Here is an 18,567-nt window from a genome sequence, read left to right as displayed (position 1 = left end):
TAGTGGCTCTCAGTGGGAACTACTCCGCCCCGGCACCCAGAAACACTCTTCGCTAACCTCACAACAGCCAAGCCACTTCATGTGCGTCTAAGCGAGCAAATTTGCAACACATCCCCGCTCTGCAGTCCCAATTGCGAACAGAACAAATGCCTATGCCTATGCCGCCCGCTCAGTGTTTTTCATTTCGGACATGAATTTTCAAATCACAAATTTCGTCATCGAATTACAACACTAGCATCGGTGGTTTAGTGGTAAAATTAGCCGTTGCCATCCCTCCCAGAGAACAGTTTCGGCTAGCCCCGGGTTCGGTAAGTCTCATATTCAGCCTAGCATTCGAAACTTGTGTCTAACATTCGACTAGATTCCCGGCCGATGCAATTATCTATTTCTTCTTCTTTTTATCTTTTTTGGCCTTTAGGTTTGCACACTGTACACAGCTGTGTAATCTCCACCGTGGATGTTTTATTGATTTCTTTTTATGAAAGTAGATTGCTAAACTCACCACATAGAAAACATACTGACCCAGACTTTAACGATGCTCTAATTACATCACTTGAGGAAATGCGATATTCATGCTAGATTGATCAAGCAACAACAGCGTGCTGTGTTTAAATCATCGAGCATTCTCTACTTTCACAGTCTCATCTACTTGCCAATTTGTTGCAGCCTCCTGTGCCTTATTCCTTGCGTCTCGTTCAGTGATTTTCTAAGGAAAGCAGACAAAAACATCTACAGCAAAGTGGATACACAACAAAAACTTTTGGACGGAGATCTCAGATGGAGGCGCATCGCACAAGACAGCAGAGGACAAAAATGTCAGTCCTCAAATCAAGCCCTCCCTCATCCCAGCTTCACACCTCACATCAAATCCGCTTCAATAACACTCTCCACAGCCCGAGGATGCCGACTAATCCCCACGACCTTGAACCCAGCCTCGCGCAGCAACCGCTCCCAATGTTCCTCTGTCCTTTCCATCCCACTGGTACAATTCATCAGCTGCAAATCCAACGTCGTCATCAGACTCGTCGCTCCCTTCTTCGGCAACACAACCTCGTAAATCAAAAGCTTCGAATACCCGGGCTTAAACGCTGCCTTGACCTGCGAAAACATTCGCACACAGTCGACGTCGGGCCAATCATGTGGCACTGCGTGGAAAAAGTATGCGCGGGCATGGAGTTGGGGTTGCGGGGTGAAGAAGTCGTAGGCTTGCTTCACGATACGCGGGTCGAGATGCTCAATCGGCATGGCGACTACTTCGGGCGTATCTTGCACGATGAGTACGTCGGCGGGGAGATCGCCATGTCTTTCCAACAGACGTGATGTGTCGAGGCCGTGTGCACCGCCAATATCCACGAACAAAGGCTTTCCTGGCGAAATGTCGGCTCCGCAGATGATTTTGCGCGTGTCGTATACGTCGGTCCATGCCATCTTGTGGTTTCGCAGTGCTGTCATGAGTCCCATGAAACTGCTGCCTTTGCCCTCTGGATCCGCTGCGCAGAGAGCGAAGAAATCTGTACCGTTGGTCATGTCGCGGTAGTTGTCGAGAGCCTGCAAGTCGATGGGTTCACGGTAATTGTGTTTTTGAAGGAATCGAGGAAGATTGATCCCGGTGGGAATGGTATGGTCGGTACTAATCGTGTCAGTGGGGAGACTATTCATAAATCTAACATCACCGTTAAGATTCGGACGTACCCGCATTGAGTGATCTGATCAGTGTGCAATGCCGTATCTCCAAGGGAAATAGAGTATGGCGTGGGTTTCCAAGTATCAATATCCGTTTCTTCGAGCACATGGAGTGCAGCGAGATGCCTAAAAAATCTCCCTAGATGTGCTCATGTCAGCAGTTTGTCCAGTCTATTTCATCGCCCACTCAGGCTTGAAAATGTGGACTTACGCAACAAGTTCGGCTCAATATGCTTGTTGGCCCACTTCAACAATTGCTCCAAGTCAATAGCCGCACCTGGCCTCTTCTTATCCGCCTCTGTCCATTTTTCCCAAATACCTAGGTCTAGAGCGACCTGGATACCAGCGATAAGCACAGGTGTCTCTAGCGAAAGCCTCCAACCTTGTTCAAACGGCGTCTCGAGACGATTCAGCAAGCGTCGAGCGGCTTCTTTTGCTTCGTACCGCTGTGCATCGTCTGCAAACTGTGTGGGTCGGATAGAGTCCAAAGACTGTATCAGGTTCTTGGAATAGTCTGGCACACGCATGATAGTTGATATCAATCTTATGAGTTCGCTCAACAAGTTGAATCATATACTACAAGCAAAGAAGGCAGGGTGGGTTGCTTGAGAATACTTATGGTTCATCTCCGCGGCTGTAACGGGCCAGGGCTGTTGAAGACACCACTACCCCCTCCTCAAATACAGTTGCCTATGGTGTGGAAGACTATAGCCTTGGCAATTGTGGATAGGATGCAAGGGAGCATTCCTTCGCGTATGTAGCATTCGGTAGGGGTTGATGACTCGTGCAAAAAGGCTTTCCCCTGTTGGTGATTTGCCGGTCTTGCAGACTGATATCCTGGAACGTTTCAAGCGACATCTTGGGTGCCTTGGGAGTGAACCCATAACATGCAGTCTGCTGGTACGCCTTTCATATCTATCCGTTGTCTTTCTGCTACAGTCATGTCGAACCAACTTTTTGGGGATGTATTTGGAGGGCTGCCTTCAGTATCCAGCGTTCAGCCGACAACTCAGATACGACCATTAGTTTTAGCTGCATCAATTCAGCCACTGGGAAGCTGGAATGAACAATTGCGTGTTGCAGGCCTGAAAGAATTCCTATTCTTTTACTACCATCTTTCACTCAACCCGCGCGTCTTGAGTGCCCCTTTTGGCTCGCCGCTTCTACAGAACAGCGCCACTGGGACACAGGTAAAGCAACTGGCGGGTCGGTAACCAACTCGACAATGCTCTCTGCCCTTGTAGTCTCCATGTCACTCATTTTCGTCTCAAAATCCGTCATTTTGTAAATCTCGAAGCCACTTTTCTTCTTCTTGTGTAACGGGTTTGGATATGTGCGGGAGTTCTTTGATGAGTAATCGCTAGTATGTTTTCTCGTTGCCCAGGTTTCTGCTCTGAATAGACCGTTTATAACTGGTGCGTTAACAGCGAAAATTGATACAATCTGCCGTGATCGGTTAGAGTATTTCAATGCCGATTGTAAACAGCTGTTTGAACTTACAGCCTCACGCTGCGCCCATACTGAGGCGAGAGCTACTTGAACAGAAGTTCCAATTGACAAGATACAGCGAGCTGTAGCCATTCCCATGACGAAAAGTCCGAGGGAGAGGAGGAAAACGATTCGAATTTTTCTATCAGCAGAACTTAGCAAGGGGAAAATTTGCTTTTGGTGCAAACCGCAATAACTCACCGCCAAAGTCTGATGTGTGAGTCTTTGAGCATCCACAGAGGCACTACAAGCAACAATGCATCAACCCTACCATTGTGTTAGCTGGTTGGCAAATGACTTGACGAAATTGCTTACAAAACATTGCCTACTGCAATGACAATGTTGATGACAACACCGGCCGAGCATTCCTTGCCAGGGTCAGGAAGAATTTGCCAGTTCCTTTTCATTGGCAAGCAATGCGTGGTCTGCGTAATAAGGGCAGCGATGCATGCTGCAATTGACACACCTCCAATTATTTGTACATATCGGTAAAGAGGAGTGTCCCTCCTGCATAATGTAGTGAGCATAAATTTCTTTTTTAGGCAGTAGAGCTTACGTGAAACGGAGAAATAGAATGATGATGCAGCCCTTCAGACTCCAGACGAGGAAGATTAGAAAGTAAAAAGAGGCAAACATCGCCTTTGCACCTTCTCGCATGGACTTTCGCGTTGCAGGCGGAAGTGCTTCGCGCTGCTCCTGCGTCATTGCTATCGGAGCTCCAGTTACATCTGGGAGGGTAAGTTCGATATTTATCCATGAAGACATTTAGCGGTATCGCTAACTTACTTAGAAACTCTACCATTGCATAAATCATGGTGAAGAAGACCCAAGATGAGAATGCGAAGAAATCATCCCAGTAAAAACCTCGCCATCCTGCAATCTTCCATCTTGCGAAGAACCGCAATAGAATAATGGCACTACCAACGGCATACTCGACTCGACATTCTATGAGTATCGCATTGGGATCCAACATGTTTCTGACGCTCTGATAAGCCGTGTGAGTGGTAAACTGATAGAATCAGAGTAAGCTCGCTCGCTGTGCGATCCTATATGAGGCTCCATTTTCGGAGACGTTCATATCATCTCAGAGGTCCGACGTTCAATGCTCGGCACCCTTGATGGGGGCGGATGCAGTAGACGGTAACTTGGCAAAGGATTCTACTGTATCAGGGGTCGGGGTGTGCCGCTGGATGGTATGTGAAAATCAGTTGGGCTACCCATTTGCAGCTTTCCCCGAACTACATACAAAAGCTCCTTTCCCAACACAAAGGGCGGTCACAACAAAGGGAGCTTGTACTACTACGTGAGCTGCCCCTCCAATTACTGCCTGGCGTCCGCGGAACGTGATAAACGGGCGGAAACTTGGAAGCAACCCACGCGACCTCGCTTAGCAGAATAATGACTCGTGATGGCGTGAGTAGGAAAAAAATTGTGGAGCAGAAACTATGGTAGGAGGGAAAAAAGAGCCGTGGTGGATGCAACGTTGCGGCATTGCGGCGCGGATGCGGCTGACCCATTTCACTGGTCCTCGCCTACAAGTCCACAACGTCTATCGTATGCGCATAGGGATTAGTATTTTCTGATAGAACGACTCATGATATGCAGTCTTCTCAGTGGCCCATCCCGTCCCCTCACTTGGAAATACTCTTGGAAGTAGCCATACGTGCATCGACGATACCCTCCGCGGAGGCAGCTAGAATAAAGCACAAGGACTCGAAAATTGCCGCAATCCCTGCATATCAGGGTATGCTTTAAGTACACATATATCATGAAGTTACATATTTCTATTTCAGGGTGAAACTCCTCCAGTCGGTTGTTCCCACAATTCGGAGGACAGAAAGCTCGCATCTGCTATCGACCTTTCAAGCAAGTGATCGCCACGAAGGATTTGATGCGTGCTTCAACACTGCACTCTAGCTCTAGCAGCGGCAGTTGACAATCAACAAGTAGAGTGTCGGAAGTTATTGTGTCCTTTTATTGGCTTGGCCGAAGCCCAGGATTGTCACATGACTTCAGAAGCATACCGATTCGTCTTGGTCGATATGATGCCAACATATGTATCATATATAGTAACACCCCCCAAAAAGTCCTAACACGACACCTAACGAAGCATCTCCTATGTTTCCACGCCAAACAATCCAACCCCCATCTCTACTCTTGCATCTGATTTCCACGTGCATCGTCCAACTCTTTGCGTCACCTAGCCTCTTCAGGTTCTCCAAAACAATAAAATACTCCCTCGTTTTCAACGCAGTATCCGTGTCAAATACGAATACCAATCTGTTCAGCTTCAAATGCAGATACTGGGTCTCAAGCGCCAACGCGTGACATGATGACATGAGACCGAATCCGATGTCATCAAGCGGGAAACGCATTTCTGATGCGTTGTAGGTGAGTGACAAGGTAGGTGAAGTGAGCGCGTAAGAGTAGATGGAATTGCGGATTTCTCCAGGAAGACGAAGGAGGAAGGGGATTTCCGTGGATGATGTAGTAGACAGTGTAGTAGCGGGGCTGGCTTCCACTGGACCGAGGAGCTTGAGATGATGCTTTTTGGCTCTCAGTCGGGATTTGCCTATCTTTGTGAGATTCTGGAAGGAGAGCCAGTGCGGGTGAGAGGAGTCGTAAGCGCCTTGAGGGCATGAGACTTCATCGGAAAGAGATCGCTGTTCCGATGGAGGAGACTGAAGACGCGTCTTTGCCATCACTGTTGTATTGCGGTTGTTACTAGATATTGCTAATATGCTGGGATGCTTGATGGTGTTGATGGGGTGGGGGTTGAGAGGGCTCAATAAGTATATACTTCAGCCAGATGTTGCTCATCGTCTTAGAAATAGGGAAACGTGTATTGTATTAAGCATTGTTGGTATTGGACAGTGAATGATGAGGGTATCTCGCTACCGAGTAGTATTGGGCCACATTCACAGTTGCTATTGTCACGCCTGCAAACCCCAACCTCAGCAAAACCACAATGTGATACTCGGAGAGATACTCACTTAGTAATATCTGGAACGCACTGCTCTTGTGACGCGCGCTATGCACATTGTACCCGCACGTAGAGGTAAAAGTCCAACCCAAATCGCAAACAAGAAGCATCTCACAAAACCACCGTACTCTTCTGTCCCGGCAGCATATTCTCCTCGAATTCAATTTTCTTGATATGTTGCCCCGGCACAACGATGAGTCCAACAAAGCGGCTGTTCCAGGCCACAGATGCAGATTGGTTACCCGACTCTTCAACAGCCTTGCGAATGGCCTCCGCCGAAGGAGCACGGTACTCGTGTGCCAGCGCGAGAATTATGTTGCGGTCCTGAGGGACGTTAAAAGTCGCTGTGATTCACAGTCACAGCCAATATCAGCCACCCACCTTGTCCGTGCATTTCATCTGACCACCAAAGACACGGCCATCACTCGCGTGTATGCGTAGGTTCTTTCCAATGAACTGGCTCAGCCAAAAGGTGGCTTGCTCGTTGTCCATTTCAGGCGTCTTTTTGGCTCGTGAGGAGAACCAGCTGTGGCGGTTTCTCCTCCTTGCGGCCAACATGGTCGCTCTCTGGAAAAAAGAGGGGACCCCGATGTGGCTGTGTAGATCGCCTGAGGCTGCAGGGGTGGCTTGAGGCGGATGGAGGTGGGAACTCATCATTAGACAGTCTCGGCGTCTTGGCGTGTTTGACGCGTTTGCCGATGATTTTTGGAAATGTGATGAGCGCATGCGACGCCGCAGTTCCCGCCCACGACAAGATGCAGTCAATACGGCGGAGCTGCCAATTGGCACTCCAAAACTCGCGATATGCCTGTAAATACGCCAATGGCTCGAGGCGGGCCTTCTCACAGAGTTCCGCCCACTCAAGAGGTCCGCATCCTCTTCCTACCCACCCAGCACTGTTCGCCCAGAGATTGACTCGATACAGGCGCCCTCCCAAACTTTCTCCCACCCTCTTCTCCTGAGCTCTCCGCCCTCCTCTCGACCTTCAATTCAAAGGTCCTGCTCCCATATCATCTGACAAAAGAGCAACAAAAACTCGTCTATTCGCAAGAGTCCCGACCCAAACTCGAAGCCGAGCCTGTGGAGATTACCCTGGGAGACGTCACTCTTCCCCTCGAGCACCTGGACCGTAACAAGCTACCCGATCGCTGGCAGACGCTCCGTGGTGTAGTGGAGAAGAGCGAAACGCAGGAAGACTGGGAAAACGTACTTCGATGTCTTGAGGGATTCGTCGAAGCGGGAATCAGGGCCAGGCCTCAATGGCAAGAAATGGTTATCAGGAAGCTGGCTTTGGCCGATATGCACCATCTGATCTTGAAGGCGCTGCAGAGGCCAAAGGCAACAGGGATCCGTCTGAGCAACCGGGGTGTGCTGACCCAAGTCTTGAAGAGTGTGCACAACAGGGCTGCACTGGCCGACTGGGAGCAGGAAGAGACGAAAAAAGCGCTCAAGATGGCGAAGCAAGTTGTGGAGCTCATGGAACATGATGATCATTGCGGCAATAAACCTATGACTACGACAGAGAAGGATGGCGACTGGAGGGGGCACCCTGCCGTTATTGCGCTACCCACTGAACTGGCTGCTGTCGTTGCTGAAAAGTACGGCGGGGACCAAGACGAGGCCAAGAAGATGGTGACTCGCTTGGTTGCTGCAATTAAGCAGACCGATTATGCTGTAAGTTTTCCTCTTCACTCATCAACGATCTGGATATCCTCTAATCAACATATTTTTTTTCCAGGCATCGCTCAATGCTCTCGTGGAAAGTTCAAGCAAAACCTCTGCCGCCTTCCCGGATGTCAAATCACACCTCAACTTCGTCACTGAACATTGCCATAATTTGTTCGAACTAGTCATTGTTTGGAACGCGCTCAAGACGTCTCGCAAGGTGCTTGGGGGCGATATGCCCATGTCAAACGAAGCACAACAATTCGAGACAAAGGTTGAGCAAGTCCTAAAACAATCAGTAGATAAGCTTGACACTCTCGCATCGCGCGATGGAGGGCTGCTGAAGACACAGTATCTAGACATGGTTAAGGAGGCGGTTGAGGATTGCAGTTAGGGCGGGAGCTTGTAAGATGTATGATCATGTTGTAAAAAATCAAGGTTATCGTGTGAATATCCAAGTATGATGTATTTCCACGCAACGCAAAGAGAGCTGGCGTCGGCCTGTCATCAATTGGAGAAAACTCTAAAACTGATTTAACAGATGAAGCCCTCATCTACATCCAAGTCATCGCACTCCTAATTTCAATACCATAAAAAAGACTAAATTAGCAATTGCTTATTTTTTGGTAACGCCGTGACCGATTCTACACACCAAGACCCCCCCCCCAATCTAAGCCGTAAAATCCCACCTCTTCCCCCTAGACCTAACCACCCTCTTGTCTCCCTTATACTTGAACACTCTTATCTTGCGCTTCCCCTTCTCCATGCTTTTTCTCAGTTTAGCCCTAACCCCGGTATTATTGGCAAAAAACTCGTCGTCGGGCCCAACCTCGACCGCGCGCTCCACACGCTCCAACTCGTCAATCTGGTCAAAGATAGGGTGCCTGGGTAGCATGAACACATCTTCGATTAGCAAGCCAATGAATTCGTTCCAGGTATCTAGCACCAGAGGCCGCGAGTTCTTGCGCGCGTGCGCATGGAGTCGCAATGCGTCGCCATAGAGACCGAGGAGCTTGTTGCGCACAATGGTGTTGTTCGAGAGTATGCAGCGTAACTGTGTCTGGAGGTGGCGATGGTTTCGGGGCCCGTGGAGGTCGAGGTGTATGGTGGGCAGCTTACACTGGATTTCGTGCAGGACGAGCGCGCAGAAGCAGCGGTTTGGAAAGTCGCTTGCGTAGTCTGACAGAAGGATGGCGTCGATAAGCGTGGGGTGTAGAATCTTTTCCAGGTCCTCGAGAGATGGCATGGTGTATGGAGCGGGATGTTCGCCGACATGCTTGGGCGAAAGATCAGGGGGTGCCGTGCCATGCGCGGATCTATTCTCAATTGTGCGTCTGAGCTTGATTATGGTGGGTAGGGGAATGACATGGCGGGTGGAATCGAGTGGTTGGCTTCTGCGTCTTTTGATAGCCAGTTGAAATGGAGTTGGCAAAGGAGTTTTGGAGGCTGGGGATGAAGTCAATCGTATACGAGCAAAGTCCCGTACAATGATGTCAGAGGGAAGCCATGTTGACCGAGAAGGGAGATCCCCCTCTGTTTCTTTTGCATCGGATTCTGAAAAAGCTCGTGGCCTTTTAGGTAGCGTTTGAAACGGATCATTTCCAGAATGACCGACAAGTGTTTGCGAGGATGGGCGCCCCGAAGCATCTTTGGTGACAGGCGATGCCAACCGATTATCACAGACAGCACGTACTGCATTAATAGCACATGATTCATCCAAAGTCTCTAGCGAATGACGCATTGGGGTATCCGCTTTGGCGTCGATGGTGCCAGACTCAGGTATATCTTTCTCATCCCATAACATCTCCAACGATTGCAGCAGCCCAAGCTGCGCCTCTATATCCATATCCACCACAAAAGATGATAGTAGTGGAATAACGGTATTCTATGCCAGAGACTTTGGAGCTGCGGTGGTGATCTTGATCCGTTATTGGTGTCGTAAATTCAGCTCGCCGGGGGGAAATGCTAGCGACAGCGGCCACGAAACGAAGCTCGACATGGTACTGATGAGAGTCGAGGTCGAGTTCGGATGGATCCGTGCCGTTGATGGAAGATTGAGTTCAGATGAATTCGTGGCGGCGATGAAAGGAGACGATATGGCGACTTCATGGGCACAGGAGCGCTTTGCGCGATGTGACCAGTGTTCTTATTGTAACCATAGTTCAGTGTCTCATCGTAACCGCGTTTTGGTTATTGTACCCAATGGAGATTTGTCTAATTGGCATATACCCGTTGAGAGGTTTTGGTAGTAATACCAACCCATTTTTCAGGGTTCAACAGGGTCTCGCAGATGCGCACTCGAATCCTTTTACTACTTTGACTGCAGAGTCATTTTTTTATACCCGATTCCGGCAGGTTGGGGTGTGGCCTGCCATCCTTTTCTGAGATAATTGATCTGATACGCTATATAGCAAACAGAGAGGAAAACGTCAAGCGATTCTATGCCAGAATGACAGTAGCGGATTAGTAGCGGATTGGAAATGGATGTAAGTTTTCGGCTTGGTAGACATCCAAAAAGGGGAGAGTGATTGACTTGCGATAAAAACGAGATAGGAGACAGACATGGGGCAAGAAATAGCGAGCCTGAAGGTATTAGGGTGTTGCCCTGTGTGTCCTCATTCCGTCCATTGATTTGTTGCTGCCTTATTTGCAACCACAGTTTTCTAAGCCGCTGCCTTTGTTGTGATCCTTGTAAAAGTTGCTACCCAAACGCAAGTTCTTTCTCCAAGACTCTATACTGGAAGGCCACGGCGAAGCCTACGTTTCTTTTCCAAGAAGCAAGAAGCTGATACGCCAAACGCGAACCAAGTAGCATCCCATCAAAGTAACAGTGATCATAGTGAATAGTAATTAGTCGTAACTGCCACCCGTTCTCCTGCTGGAAGAATCATTTAGCAAAGCGGTAGGTGGACATCGTTGCGCATGGCCGCAAGGAAAAGGCGATCCCGGCTATTCGAGAATGGCAACCGTGGCTGAAGACCAAGGAAAGTATACAGAGCCTTGAATATCAGGAGCTGCTCGTAAGATAATCGTATTCGTACAATGGTATCATTCTTCAAAGCCCAACCACTCGCCAGCGTCGCTATCACCATCTTCCATTTCTTCATCCAAAATGCCATTTTCTACTTCCTTGACGCCAAAGTCGATAGCAAGTGGTGTGTTATCCTTCTTACCCACGGGTTGAGAAAGCAGGTATTCGATACGATAAATGTTGTCATCTGCTAACCTGGCGAGTTCAGCTTGAATCCTCCTCACGGCCTTCTCTACGCTTCGCAACTCTGCTTCTAGGCCACCCTTGTGCTCTTTCATCCATCGACCGTGCTTGCTGAGAAGCGATTCTATCCACACCAAGTTGAATTCCAGATGCGGGGACTCGTCGGCCTGGTGTGCGACAAACCGCAGTAGTCGACCCAGGTAGACAGAAGGTAGTTCTTTGACTACAAGCGGAATATTAGTAACGGGTGTGGCTTCGTAAACGCGCCGGATGAGGTTGCGTTCATTCAAACGAAACGCCATCACTAGGGCCTTCAGATAATCCTTCTGTGCCAAAGTATCGAGAGTGGTCGCTGGTGTGACGCTAATGTCAAGATCGAATGGATCAAACTGGAATGTGTTGTCCAGCGAGTATATGAGCAAACCCTCCGTGGAGGCAGCACAGAAGGCACGTCCAGTAGGCGAAAAGGCAACATCCGGGACCCGCACTTCAGGCCGTGTTCGCCTTGCGCCAATGCCCTTTTGAGCGCCGGGAAGGGTGGTATCTCGGCGGTCTTCAAGATCCGACGCTTCGCCTTGGTCATCAATGAGGCCTTCTGGACCTGCTTCAGTAAGGAGTTTGCTATTCAAAAACTCTTGTGTACCATCCAAAGACAAATTGACGGATACAGTGAACTTTTTGAGCAAAGCACCTGACTGGACATCATACAAGCAGATGTACTTGCTGTTACCGCCAGCCAAGACACAAGTGCCATCTGCGCTGTATTTGACAGATGAAAAGGCCTTTGTGCCGGCGACGTTGGCTGCCGTTCGTCGGTCCGACATTTTACGGCCACCAGACACATCCCGTCGCGCATCGACACCACTCTCCTGTGCAGCGTCGGAGACATTCCAAAAAGTCAGCTGGCCATCGAGCGTTGTGACAGCAATCTGCTTCGAGTCTGGACGGAAGGCCACGCAGAGGATATCAGCCATGAGCTGTAGAGGCTCGCTGGTCTGGGTGCGGGCAAAGATGTTCCAAAGGCGTACGGTCCTGTCCCAGCTTCCACTGACTAGTGTACCTGCATCTGGAGAGAAAGAGAGAGAGGATACAGGGCCTTCATGTCCTGATAGACGATCGAGCAGCTGGCCAGTCTGAACCGACCAGATGTGGATGTCAAAGGAATCGATGGAACCTGCGCAAACAACCTCTCCACTGGGATCGACAGCAAGCGAGGAAAAGGAAAGTCTGGAGGGAGCTGTGAATGTGCGGAAATTCCTGTAGCGATGCAAGTCCCATGCGCGTACGGAACCATCAAGACTGGCTGTGAATAGGACATTGCCTTTTTTTGCAAATTCGCAGGCCGTCACGCCACCCATGTGCTCTGTAAAGGTGACGACGCAGAAGCCCGAGTTGACATCCCACACCTTGATCTTGCCGTCATCTGCAGCTGTGATAATTCTTTGACCATCTGGCGAATAGGCAATGGTGTTCATCGAGTCAAAATGACCTTGCTGCTTCAAGATGTATGATTCTGACTGCCATTCCCAGACGAGCAGCTGGCCCAGCTTTGATGCGCCAAAGGCGAGCCACTCGCCAGTCTTGTTGATGGCGACATAGTCGATGTCGTTTTGTGATATGCTCAGGCTGGAGATTTGGGCGAAGTCGGGCAATTCGTGGATGAAGAAGATGCCGTGAGAAAAGCCGGTGACGAGCAGCTTGGACTCTGGGTGGAAGCTGGCGCATGTGACGTGGGCGTTGTTCTGGTGGAAAAAGTGGCGCTCTGCGATGCCCCACTGGAGGTTGTCGTCGTCGTCTTCATCGGCGTCTGCTGGCGCATCGTAGCGCAGCATGTACTTCCATGTGAAGAGAGCGCCGTCCTTGCTGACGGTGTAGATTGTTTCCTGGTCCTTCGAGAACCATGCGCCGGTGACCTCTTGGCGGTGGCCGCTCAGCGTAGTTTGCGCATGTCCCTCTTCCTGGTCAAGGCTCCATATGCGGGCCGTCATGTCCTTGGATGCGGAGAGGAAGAAGCGCGAGTCGCTCGACCATTCTATGCTCTGGACGGCGTTGTAATGGCCGGTGTAGACGCGGTGGCGCACAAAAGGCGCAAACTCGAGGTCACCCTCTGCGACATCTGGGGTTGAGGGCGTGTGCCATACTTGGATTTGGCGTCCGATGCCCACTGCGAAATGGCGACCCGAGGGCGAAAAGGCGAGGGCAGTCACTTCGCCGCCGAGGGAGAAGTGGTAGAGGACGATGCGGCGGGGAATGTTGGTCAGGACTGCGCGGCCATCCTGGTCGACGGAGAGAAGAAGGTTTCCGCGGGGGTTGAGTGCGAGGCGAACAATGTTCTTGCGATGGGCAAAGGGAAGCGTGTACGACTTTGAGCTAGGATACGTGAGCGGGCTGGATGCGCGGGCAGATAAATAGATGCGCCCACATACCTTACGAGGTCGAAGACAGTCACGCGATTGCCTACAGGCGAAAGCAGACAGGTGCCATCTGGGGTGAAGAGCAGGTTGCCTCTGCTGTAGACAGTGCCTAGCAAGTTGGAGAACTGGGATTATGTCAGCCAGGTGATTGTACTGAGCATTTTGCACGTGTAGATTGGACGTACCTGGAAGTCAGTCTTCATGATCGCTATGGGCTACTGGGCTGCGTGACCATGGTTTTGTCAAGAATGGTCTGTAATGTAGGGCACTGCAGTGTACTCGGTGCAATGGTCGTCGAGTAACGATTCCAAGTCCACAACTTTTTTCCAGCGCTCGGATCTCCACGCAGACGCGCTAGTCAGGCGGATTCCCCGTCGCGGGCCCGTGCGCGCGTGCCTGCCGACTGACCGACCGCCCGACTCTCGCAGAAAGGGGAGTCGGCCCAAATTGTCCACCACCACAAACAACGATCTCTCTCTTCTACACATAGCCCACACGCTTGCTCGTTGCTGGACCACGCTTGTGTATGTAGGCAGCCCATCCATCCACTCTTCCTCGTCACTATCATCGTGATCCTGCTTGCACACAGTCATGTTGGAATCGCGCCAAAGCCTCGACTCGACTACTAACACGTCCCTGTAGACCCTTTCCCCGTACCCATCCCGCACCTTTCTCAGCAGCTCTCGACACCACCACACCATGGCAGAGTCCGCGTCCCCAATTGGCATTGCCAACGTACGTATCTCCATTGTCCAGCTCTACATGCTACATACTAACTCTCTTGCCAGCTCCCCAACCAGAGGTACCGTCTGCTGTCTCGAATGGACACGGAGCCCCCAGTCTAACGTAGCACAGGCACAAGATTGTTGCCAAGCGTGGTGCTGCTTTCACCATCATGGTAAGCTACAAGTCCCCTATTCTCGCCTCGCGGATCCCCCATCTGATACCTCTAGGTTGCTGGAGAGTCTGGCCTCGGAAAGACCACCTTCATCAACACCCTCTTCTCCACCACCATCAAGAACTATGCCGACCACAAGCGACGACACCACAAGCAGATGGACAAGACGGTCGAGATTGAAATCACAAAGGCAGAGCTCGAGGAGAAGTTCTTCAAGGGTAGGTTTCTCCTTCTAAATGCTTATATACGCCCCTAGGTACAATGGCTGACCCTTTGCAGTCCGACTTACCGTCATCGACACGCCCGGATTCGGCGACTATGTCAACAACCGTGACTCGTGGCAGCCCATCATCGAGTTCCTCGACGACCAGCACGAGTCGTACATGCTTCAGGAGCAACAACCACGCCGTACCGACAAGATCGACCTCCGTGTCCACGCCTGTCTTTACTTTATCCGCCCCACGGGCCACACGCTCAAGCCCCTCGACATTGAGGTCATGAAGAAGCTGTGCACACGCGTCAACCTGATCCCCGTTGTCGCAAAGGCCGACACATTGAGCCCCACGGATCTGGCCAGGTTCAAGATGAGGGTATGTGTGCTTCTTTTTTTCTTGTACGCCCCCTGCCAACACATGCTGACCGCTCCTAGGTACGCCAGGTGATTGATGCTCAGGGCATCAAGATCTACACTCCCCCGCTAGAGGATGACGACGCTGCCGCCATGCAGCACGCCCGCAGCCTCATCGACGCCATGCCCTTCTCCGTCATTGGGTCGGAAAAGGATGTGCAGACCAACGATGGCCGTACCGTCAAGGGTCGACAATACGCCTGGGGTGTTGCTGAAGTCGAGAACGAGGAGCACTGCGACTTCAAGAAGCTGCGCGCTATCCTCATCCGAACCCACATGCTCGACCTGATCCACACGACCGAGGAGAACCACTACGAGGCCTACCGCGCCGGCCAGATGGAGACGAGGAAGTTTGGCGAGGCACGCCCAAGGAAGCTGGACAACCCCAAGTTCAAGGAAGAGGAGGAGGCGCTGCGCAAGCGCTTTACCGAGCAGGTCAAGGTGGAGGAGCAGCGCTTCAGGCAATGGGAGCAGAAGCTTATTGCCGAGCGCGACCGCCTCAACAAGGACCTCGAGGCCAGCCATGCAGAGATCAAGCGTCTGGAGGGCGAGGTGGACGCTCTGCAAGGCAGCATCAACCGCTCTCACGGCCGTCGCTAAGCCTCTCTGGCTGTAGCCTGTGTTGTAGTACAACAGGCTGGTGCATGTGCGGTGTGTGGCGGTGTGGCAACGATTGTCGAGATTCTTCCTCCTTGCAAGATTCCCCTTCTGTTTCGAATTGTTTGGTTGTCATATGTGTGTAATGTCGCTCTGCGATGGGGGAGGGTTTTCGGCTATGGGCAAATGTGGCACTGGACCTGGGCTAAAACAGCATGTCATAGCTTCTACTTCGTTTTTTTTCTCTGGTACAATGTGGTATTAATTTTTGCCCAACTGTTATGTTTGTCTGTCTGGCCTTGGGTGATGTTGTTGTTGGTGATGATGATGTATGGCTAGACTAGACCTTTAGGCCGCCAAAGACTCTGTCCAGCTCTTCGCCTTGCTTTGCTTTTTGCTCGGCCTGGGGATCCAAGTCCATGAGGTTTTGTTGTTGGGGGCCTTTTCCCTTGTCCTCGTCTACACCTTCTGGTTTGAGGATATGGACTCGACTGTCTAGCCAGCCCGGCGCTACTCTTCTCTTCTCAGCCAAATCCTCAGCTCGTCGCCTCTCCTCCCACTGCGCCAGTGTCCTGCGCGCATCGTCTTCGAGCTGTTTCAAATGCGCCTGTAGCGCTGTGCACGAGGAGAGAATCTGGTCTGGAGACGCAGACGTGCCAGACGCAGACACGACGTATGCGCCTGTGGATTCTTCTTCTTGTTGTTGTTGGTGAGGATGATGTGAAGGCGACGACTCGTTTTGTTGTTGCTGGCGCGAGAGGATACTTGGCGGCAGGGTTGAGGGAAGCGACTTGTATGAGTAAGGGAGGGGTGTGGCCGTGGGCAGCGAGATGAATGGCGAGACGGTGAGGGGGACTTGGGCAAGGAGGGGGTGGGGATCTACGTAGGTTGGCTATGTCAGCTTCTTTCACGCCATGGTGGGGAGAAGAGAGAACTTGCGTTCGTCATGCATCTTGGCCGTCTTTGTTAGCGGGCGGGTGCAAGTACGTGTGCGTGTGCGAGTGCGACTGAGAGGGGAATGTCAAGGCGTCAATAGCAGCGGGAGCGGAGAAGATCGGATCATGGGGCGGTTTAGGGTGTGGGGAATAGTCAGACCCAACCCCCAAGGATGCAAGGTACCGTCAACAAGCCTAGACCAAGGCCAACTACCGCTCCTCAGGTTTTTGCGGGGTGCATAAAACACATGCGCCACCGTTGACTTTCTGGTTGTCCAAGCGTGCAATAGGAAGAGATGGTGTCTTGTTGGAGTGTCACACATGTTGATTACCGGTAAATGTCCAAGTGGCGAGTTGCGTCGCTATTCGAGACAGACACACGGCCATGTGCCTCCGCTTTTCGACTCGCATTGCAGAGACCCAGCACGCAATGTCGCTTACGCTATTCTCATACCACGGCCACCATGCTTCTTATCACTCATACTAACAAATAGAATGACGTTGACATTCCCGCAAGGTTTCGCCAAACATGCCAGAGTTACACCGCGCAGGTTTGCCGATCGAGGCCAAAAGGCTAGATGGTTGATACAGAGACATGTAGCTCGATGTATACCAGCCAGCATATCTATGTCCAGTGCATACACACCTGCACCAATAAACCTACCCTCTCGCAACCACTCTTCGTGACACTCTGACATGTTGCAGTCTGTCACTGCAGCAGACGGAGAATCCGCTGGCTCCCGAGATAAGTATGACGCGGTCGAGTCTTGTGTGTCTCAGCGTGCGGTGCGGTGCGGAGCGGATGCCGTCACTCAGCACTCAGTCAGACTGTCCCAGGCTTAGGATTAGGTTGCGGAGCATGTAGCGAAGCCGGGTGGCGGGGTGCGGCTGAGACAAGACGTGCCCATAGCAGCCGGGAAGGAGGAGGGCGTCTAAGTATCTACATAGTTATACATACACATGTAACCTACGTGACTAAATGCTAAACCGCCATACGCTAGTAAAGTGGAGAGCATCCATCGCGCTTGCGCAGGTAGGTATTTCCACGAACTCCCAAGCCTTTCTAGACGACCGTGTGAAACATCATGGTCGCCCCATCCTACCCGCTGCTGGTCCTGAAACTTGAAACTTGTTTACTTACATGGCCGGACCCAGCAGTGCCCCCCTCGCAGCAGCTGTCGTCGATTGTGTGACACGCGTGCGGTGATTAGCTGTCTTGGATCACCAGCCCTTTTGAGCAGCACAAGAGTCCTTGGCCTTCTACGCCGCCGCCATGCATTCTAGCGAAGACTTGGCCCAGTTATGTACAGCATGCATAGAAGAAACGGCGAATTCGGCAAATTGCGCTGTAGTTCCTCCGTGTCCGGTGCAGACATGCACCAAGGGCTGCTCCACATGGACTTCAAACTACTATGTGTCTCTATACATGTCATGATGCTAACCCGCTCACTAAACGGAACACGGCACCGTTGCGCATGAGGAAGGATGGATAGATGCCTAACTCGGCATTATTTCTCATCATGACAAAGCCGCAAAAACAATAGGTACATGCCCCGTCTGTCAATATACCCGCCCTGCGCAGCATGCTATCGGGCGTTACTGCACGTGTCCTGTATCTGTAGCACGTGGATGGCCAGATAAGTACATGCAGGCGCGAGGAGCCGACAATTAGATGAATAAACGGGCGTCTTAATTGCAGGGCAATGGAAGGCCCGAGACGGCGTGGTGAAAAGGGCCAGGCGAGACGACAGCAGAGACAATATAATAGATTGGCAGTGGGCAGCAGTGTGGAGAGGGCGAGTCGCACATGCAGGCAGCGCCGCAGAGTCGACGACACTGACACTGGGCTGAGGCGAATGGCCGGAACGGGCGTCAGGGAGCCGTTAGCGAAGAGGACGTGCGAATGCGGCGGAAAAGCGTGCTTGGGCGCATGGTTGGGGGTGGGAGTGTGTGATGAAAGGATGAGTTCCAAGAGTTGTTTCCAGCCGCTTAGACGGCGCTAGGCCGGTTGGGGCAAGCCTCGACTGCCCCAAATGGGCCATAGCAGCGTCGCCAACGGCAA

The 18,567-nt window shown here is 51.4% G+C and overlaps 8 protein-coding genes across 8 annotated transcripts; 2 read left to right on the top strand and 6 right to left on the bottom strand.

The window, feature by feature from the left end:
* Positions 1-858: 858 nt before the first annotated feature.
* On the bottom strand, positions 859-4,144 carry PSV08DRAFT_370483 (S-adenosyl-L-methionine-dependent methyltransferase; the record flags this gene model as incomplete). Its single annotated transcript, XM_014226278.2, has 9 exons — positions 859-1,630; positions 1,693-1,822; positions 1,895-2,140; positions 2,811-3,126; positions 3,184-3,313; positions 3,373-3,438; positions 3,487-3,678; positions 3,728-3,899; positions 3,958-4,144. 9 exons carry the CDS (start codon positions 4,142-4,144, stop codon positions 859-861), a joined length of 2,211 nt encoding a protein of 736 aa, XP_014081753.2.
* Positions 4,145-5,231: 1,087 nt separating this feature from the next.
* On the bottom strand, positions 5,232-5,873 carry PSV08DRAFT_246591 (uncharacterized protein; the record flags this gene model as incomplete). Its single annotated transcript, XM_066092336.1, has 1 exon — positions 5,232-5,873. The coding sequence occupies one exon, from the start codon at positions 5,871-5,873 to the stop codon at positions 5,232-5,234; it is 642 nt and encodes a 213-aa protein (XP_065949376.1).
* A 120-nt stretch (positions 5,874-5,993) lies between these two features.
* On the bottom strand, positions 5,994-6,719 carry PSV08DRAFT_221589 (Sm domain-containing protein). Its single transcript, XM_014226280.2, has 3 exons — positions 6,536-6,719; positions 6,165-6,478; positions 5,994-6,110 (listed from the first exon to the last, which is right to left on the bottom strand). The coding sequence occupies exons 1-2, from the start codon at positions 6,710-6,712 to the stop codon at positions 6,266-6,268; spliced, it is 390 nt and encodes a 129-aa protein (XP_014081755.2). The 5' UTR covers positions 6,713-6,719; the 3' UTR covers positions 5,994-6,110; positions 6,165-6,265.
* A 167-nt stretch (positions 6,720-6,886) lies between these two features.
* On the top strand, positions 6,887-8,411 carry PSV08DRAFT_290920 (uncharacterized protein). The gene is made up of 3 exons (XM_014226281.2): positions 6,887-7,021; positions 7,080-7,828; positions 7,893-8,411. The coding sequence occupies exons 1-3, from the start codon at positions 6,910-6,912 to the stop codon at positions 8,211-8,213; spliced, it is 1,182 nt and encodes a 393-aa protein (XP_014081756.1). The 5' UTR covers positions 6,887-6,909; the 3' UTR covers positions 8,214-8,411.
* A 78-nt stretch (positions 8,412-8,489) lies between these two features.
* PSV08DRAFT_409197 (uncharacterized protein) lies at positions 8,490-9,665 on the bottom strand (the record flags this gene model as incomplete). Its single annotated transcript, XM_014226282.2, has 1 exon — positions 8,490-9,665. The coding sequence occupies one exon, from the start codon at positions 9,663-9,665 to the stop codon at positions 8,490-8,492; it is 1,176 nt and encodes a 391-aa protein (XP_014081757.2).
* A 729-nt stretch (positions 9,666-10,394) lies between these two features.
* Positions 10,395-13,735, bottom strand: PSV08DRAFT_401212 (WD40-repeat-containing domain protein). The gene is made up of 3 exons (XM_014226285.1): positions 13,633-13,735; positions 13,460-13,572; positions 10,395-13,403 (listed from the first exon to the last, which is right to left on the bottom strand). The coding sequence occupies exons 1-3, from the start codon at positions 13,648-13,650 to the stop codon at positions 10,868-10,870; spliced, it is 2,667 nt and encodes an 888-aa protein (XP_014081760.1). The 5' UTR covers positions 13,651-13,735; the 3' UTR covers positions 10,395-10,867.
* A 168-nt stretch (positions 13,736-13,903) lies between these two features.
* Positions 13,904-15,849, top strand: PSV08DRAFT_290886 (Septin-domain-containing protein). Its single transcript, XM_014226286.2, has 7 exons — positions 13,904-13,971; positions 14,090-14,182; positions 14,236-14,249; positions 14,303-14,345; positions 14,401-14,563; positions 14,625-14,935; positions 14,995-15,849. Exons 2-7 carry the CDS (start codon positions 14,147-14,149, stop codon positions 15,571-15,573), a joined length of 1,146 nt encoding a protein of 381 aa, XP_014081761.1. The 5' UTR covers positions 13,904-13,971; positions 14,090-14,146; the 3' UTR covers positions 15,574-15,849.
* Positions 15,850-15,910: 61 nt separating this feature from the next.
* On the bottom strand, positions 15,911-17,203 carry PSV08DRAFT_370477 (uncharacterized protein; the record flags this gene model as incomplete). Its single annotated transcript, XM_066093192.1, has 3 exons — positions 15,911-16,449; positions 16,960-17,079; positions 17,170-17,203. The coding sequence occupies 3 exons, from the start codon at positions 17,201-17,203 to the stop codon at positions 15,911-15,913; spliced, it is 693 nt and encodes a 230-aa protein (XP_065949375.1).
* Between the last annotated feature and the right edge of the window lie 1,364 nt (positions 17,204-18,567).

The sequence above is a fragment of the Bipolaris maydis genome, assembly GCF_028858645.1.
Source record: "Bipolaris maydis strain C4 unplaced genomic scaffold PSV08scaffold_5, whole genome shotgun sequence".
NCBI classification, from domain to species: domain Eukaryota; kingdom Fungi; phylum Ascomycota; class Dothideomycetes; order Pleosporales; family Pleosporaceae; genus Bipolaris; species Bipolaris maydis.
Note: the sequence above shows the minus strand (reverse complement) of the source record. Positions and strands in the feature narration are given on the sequence as shown.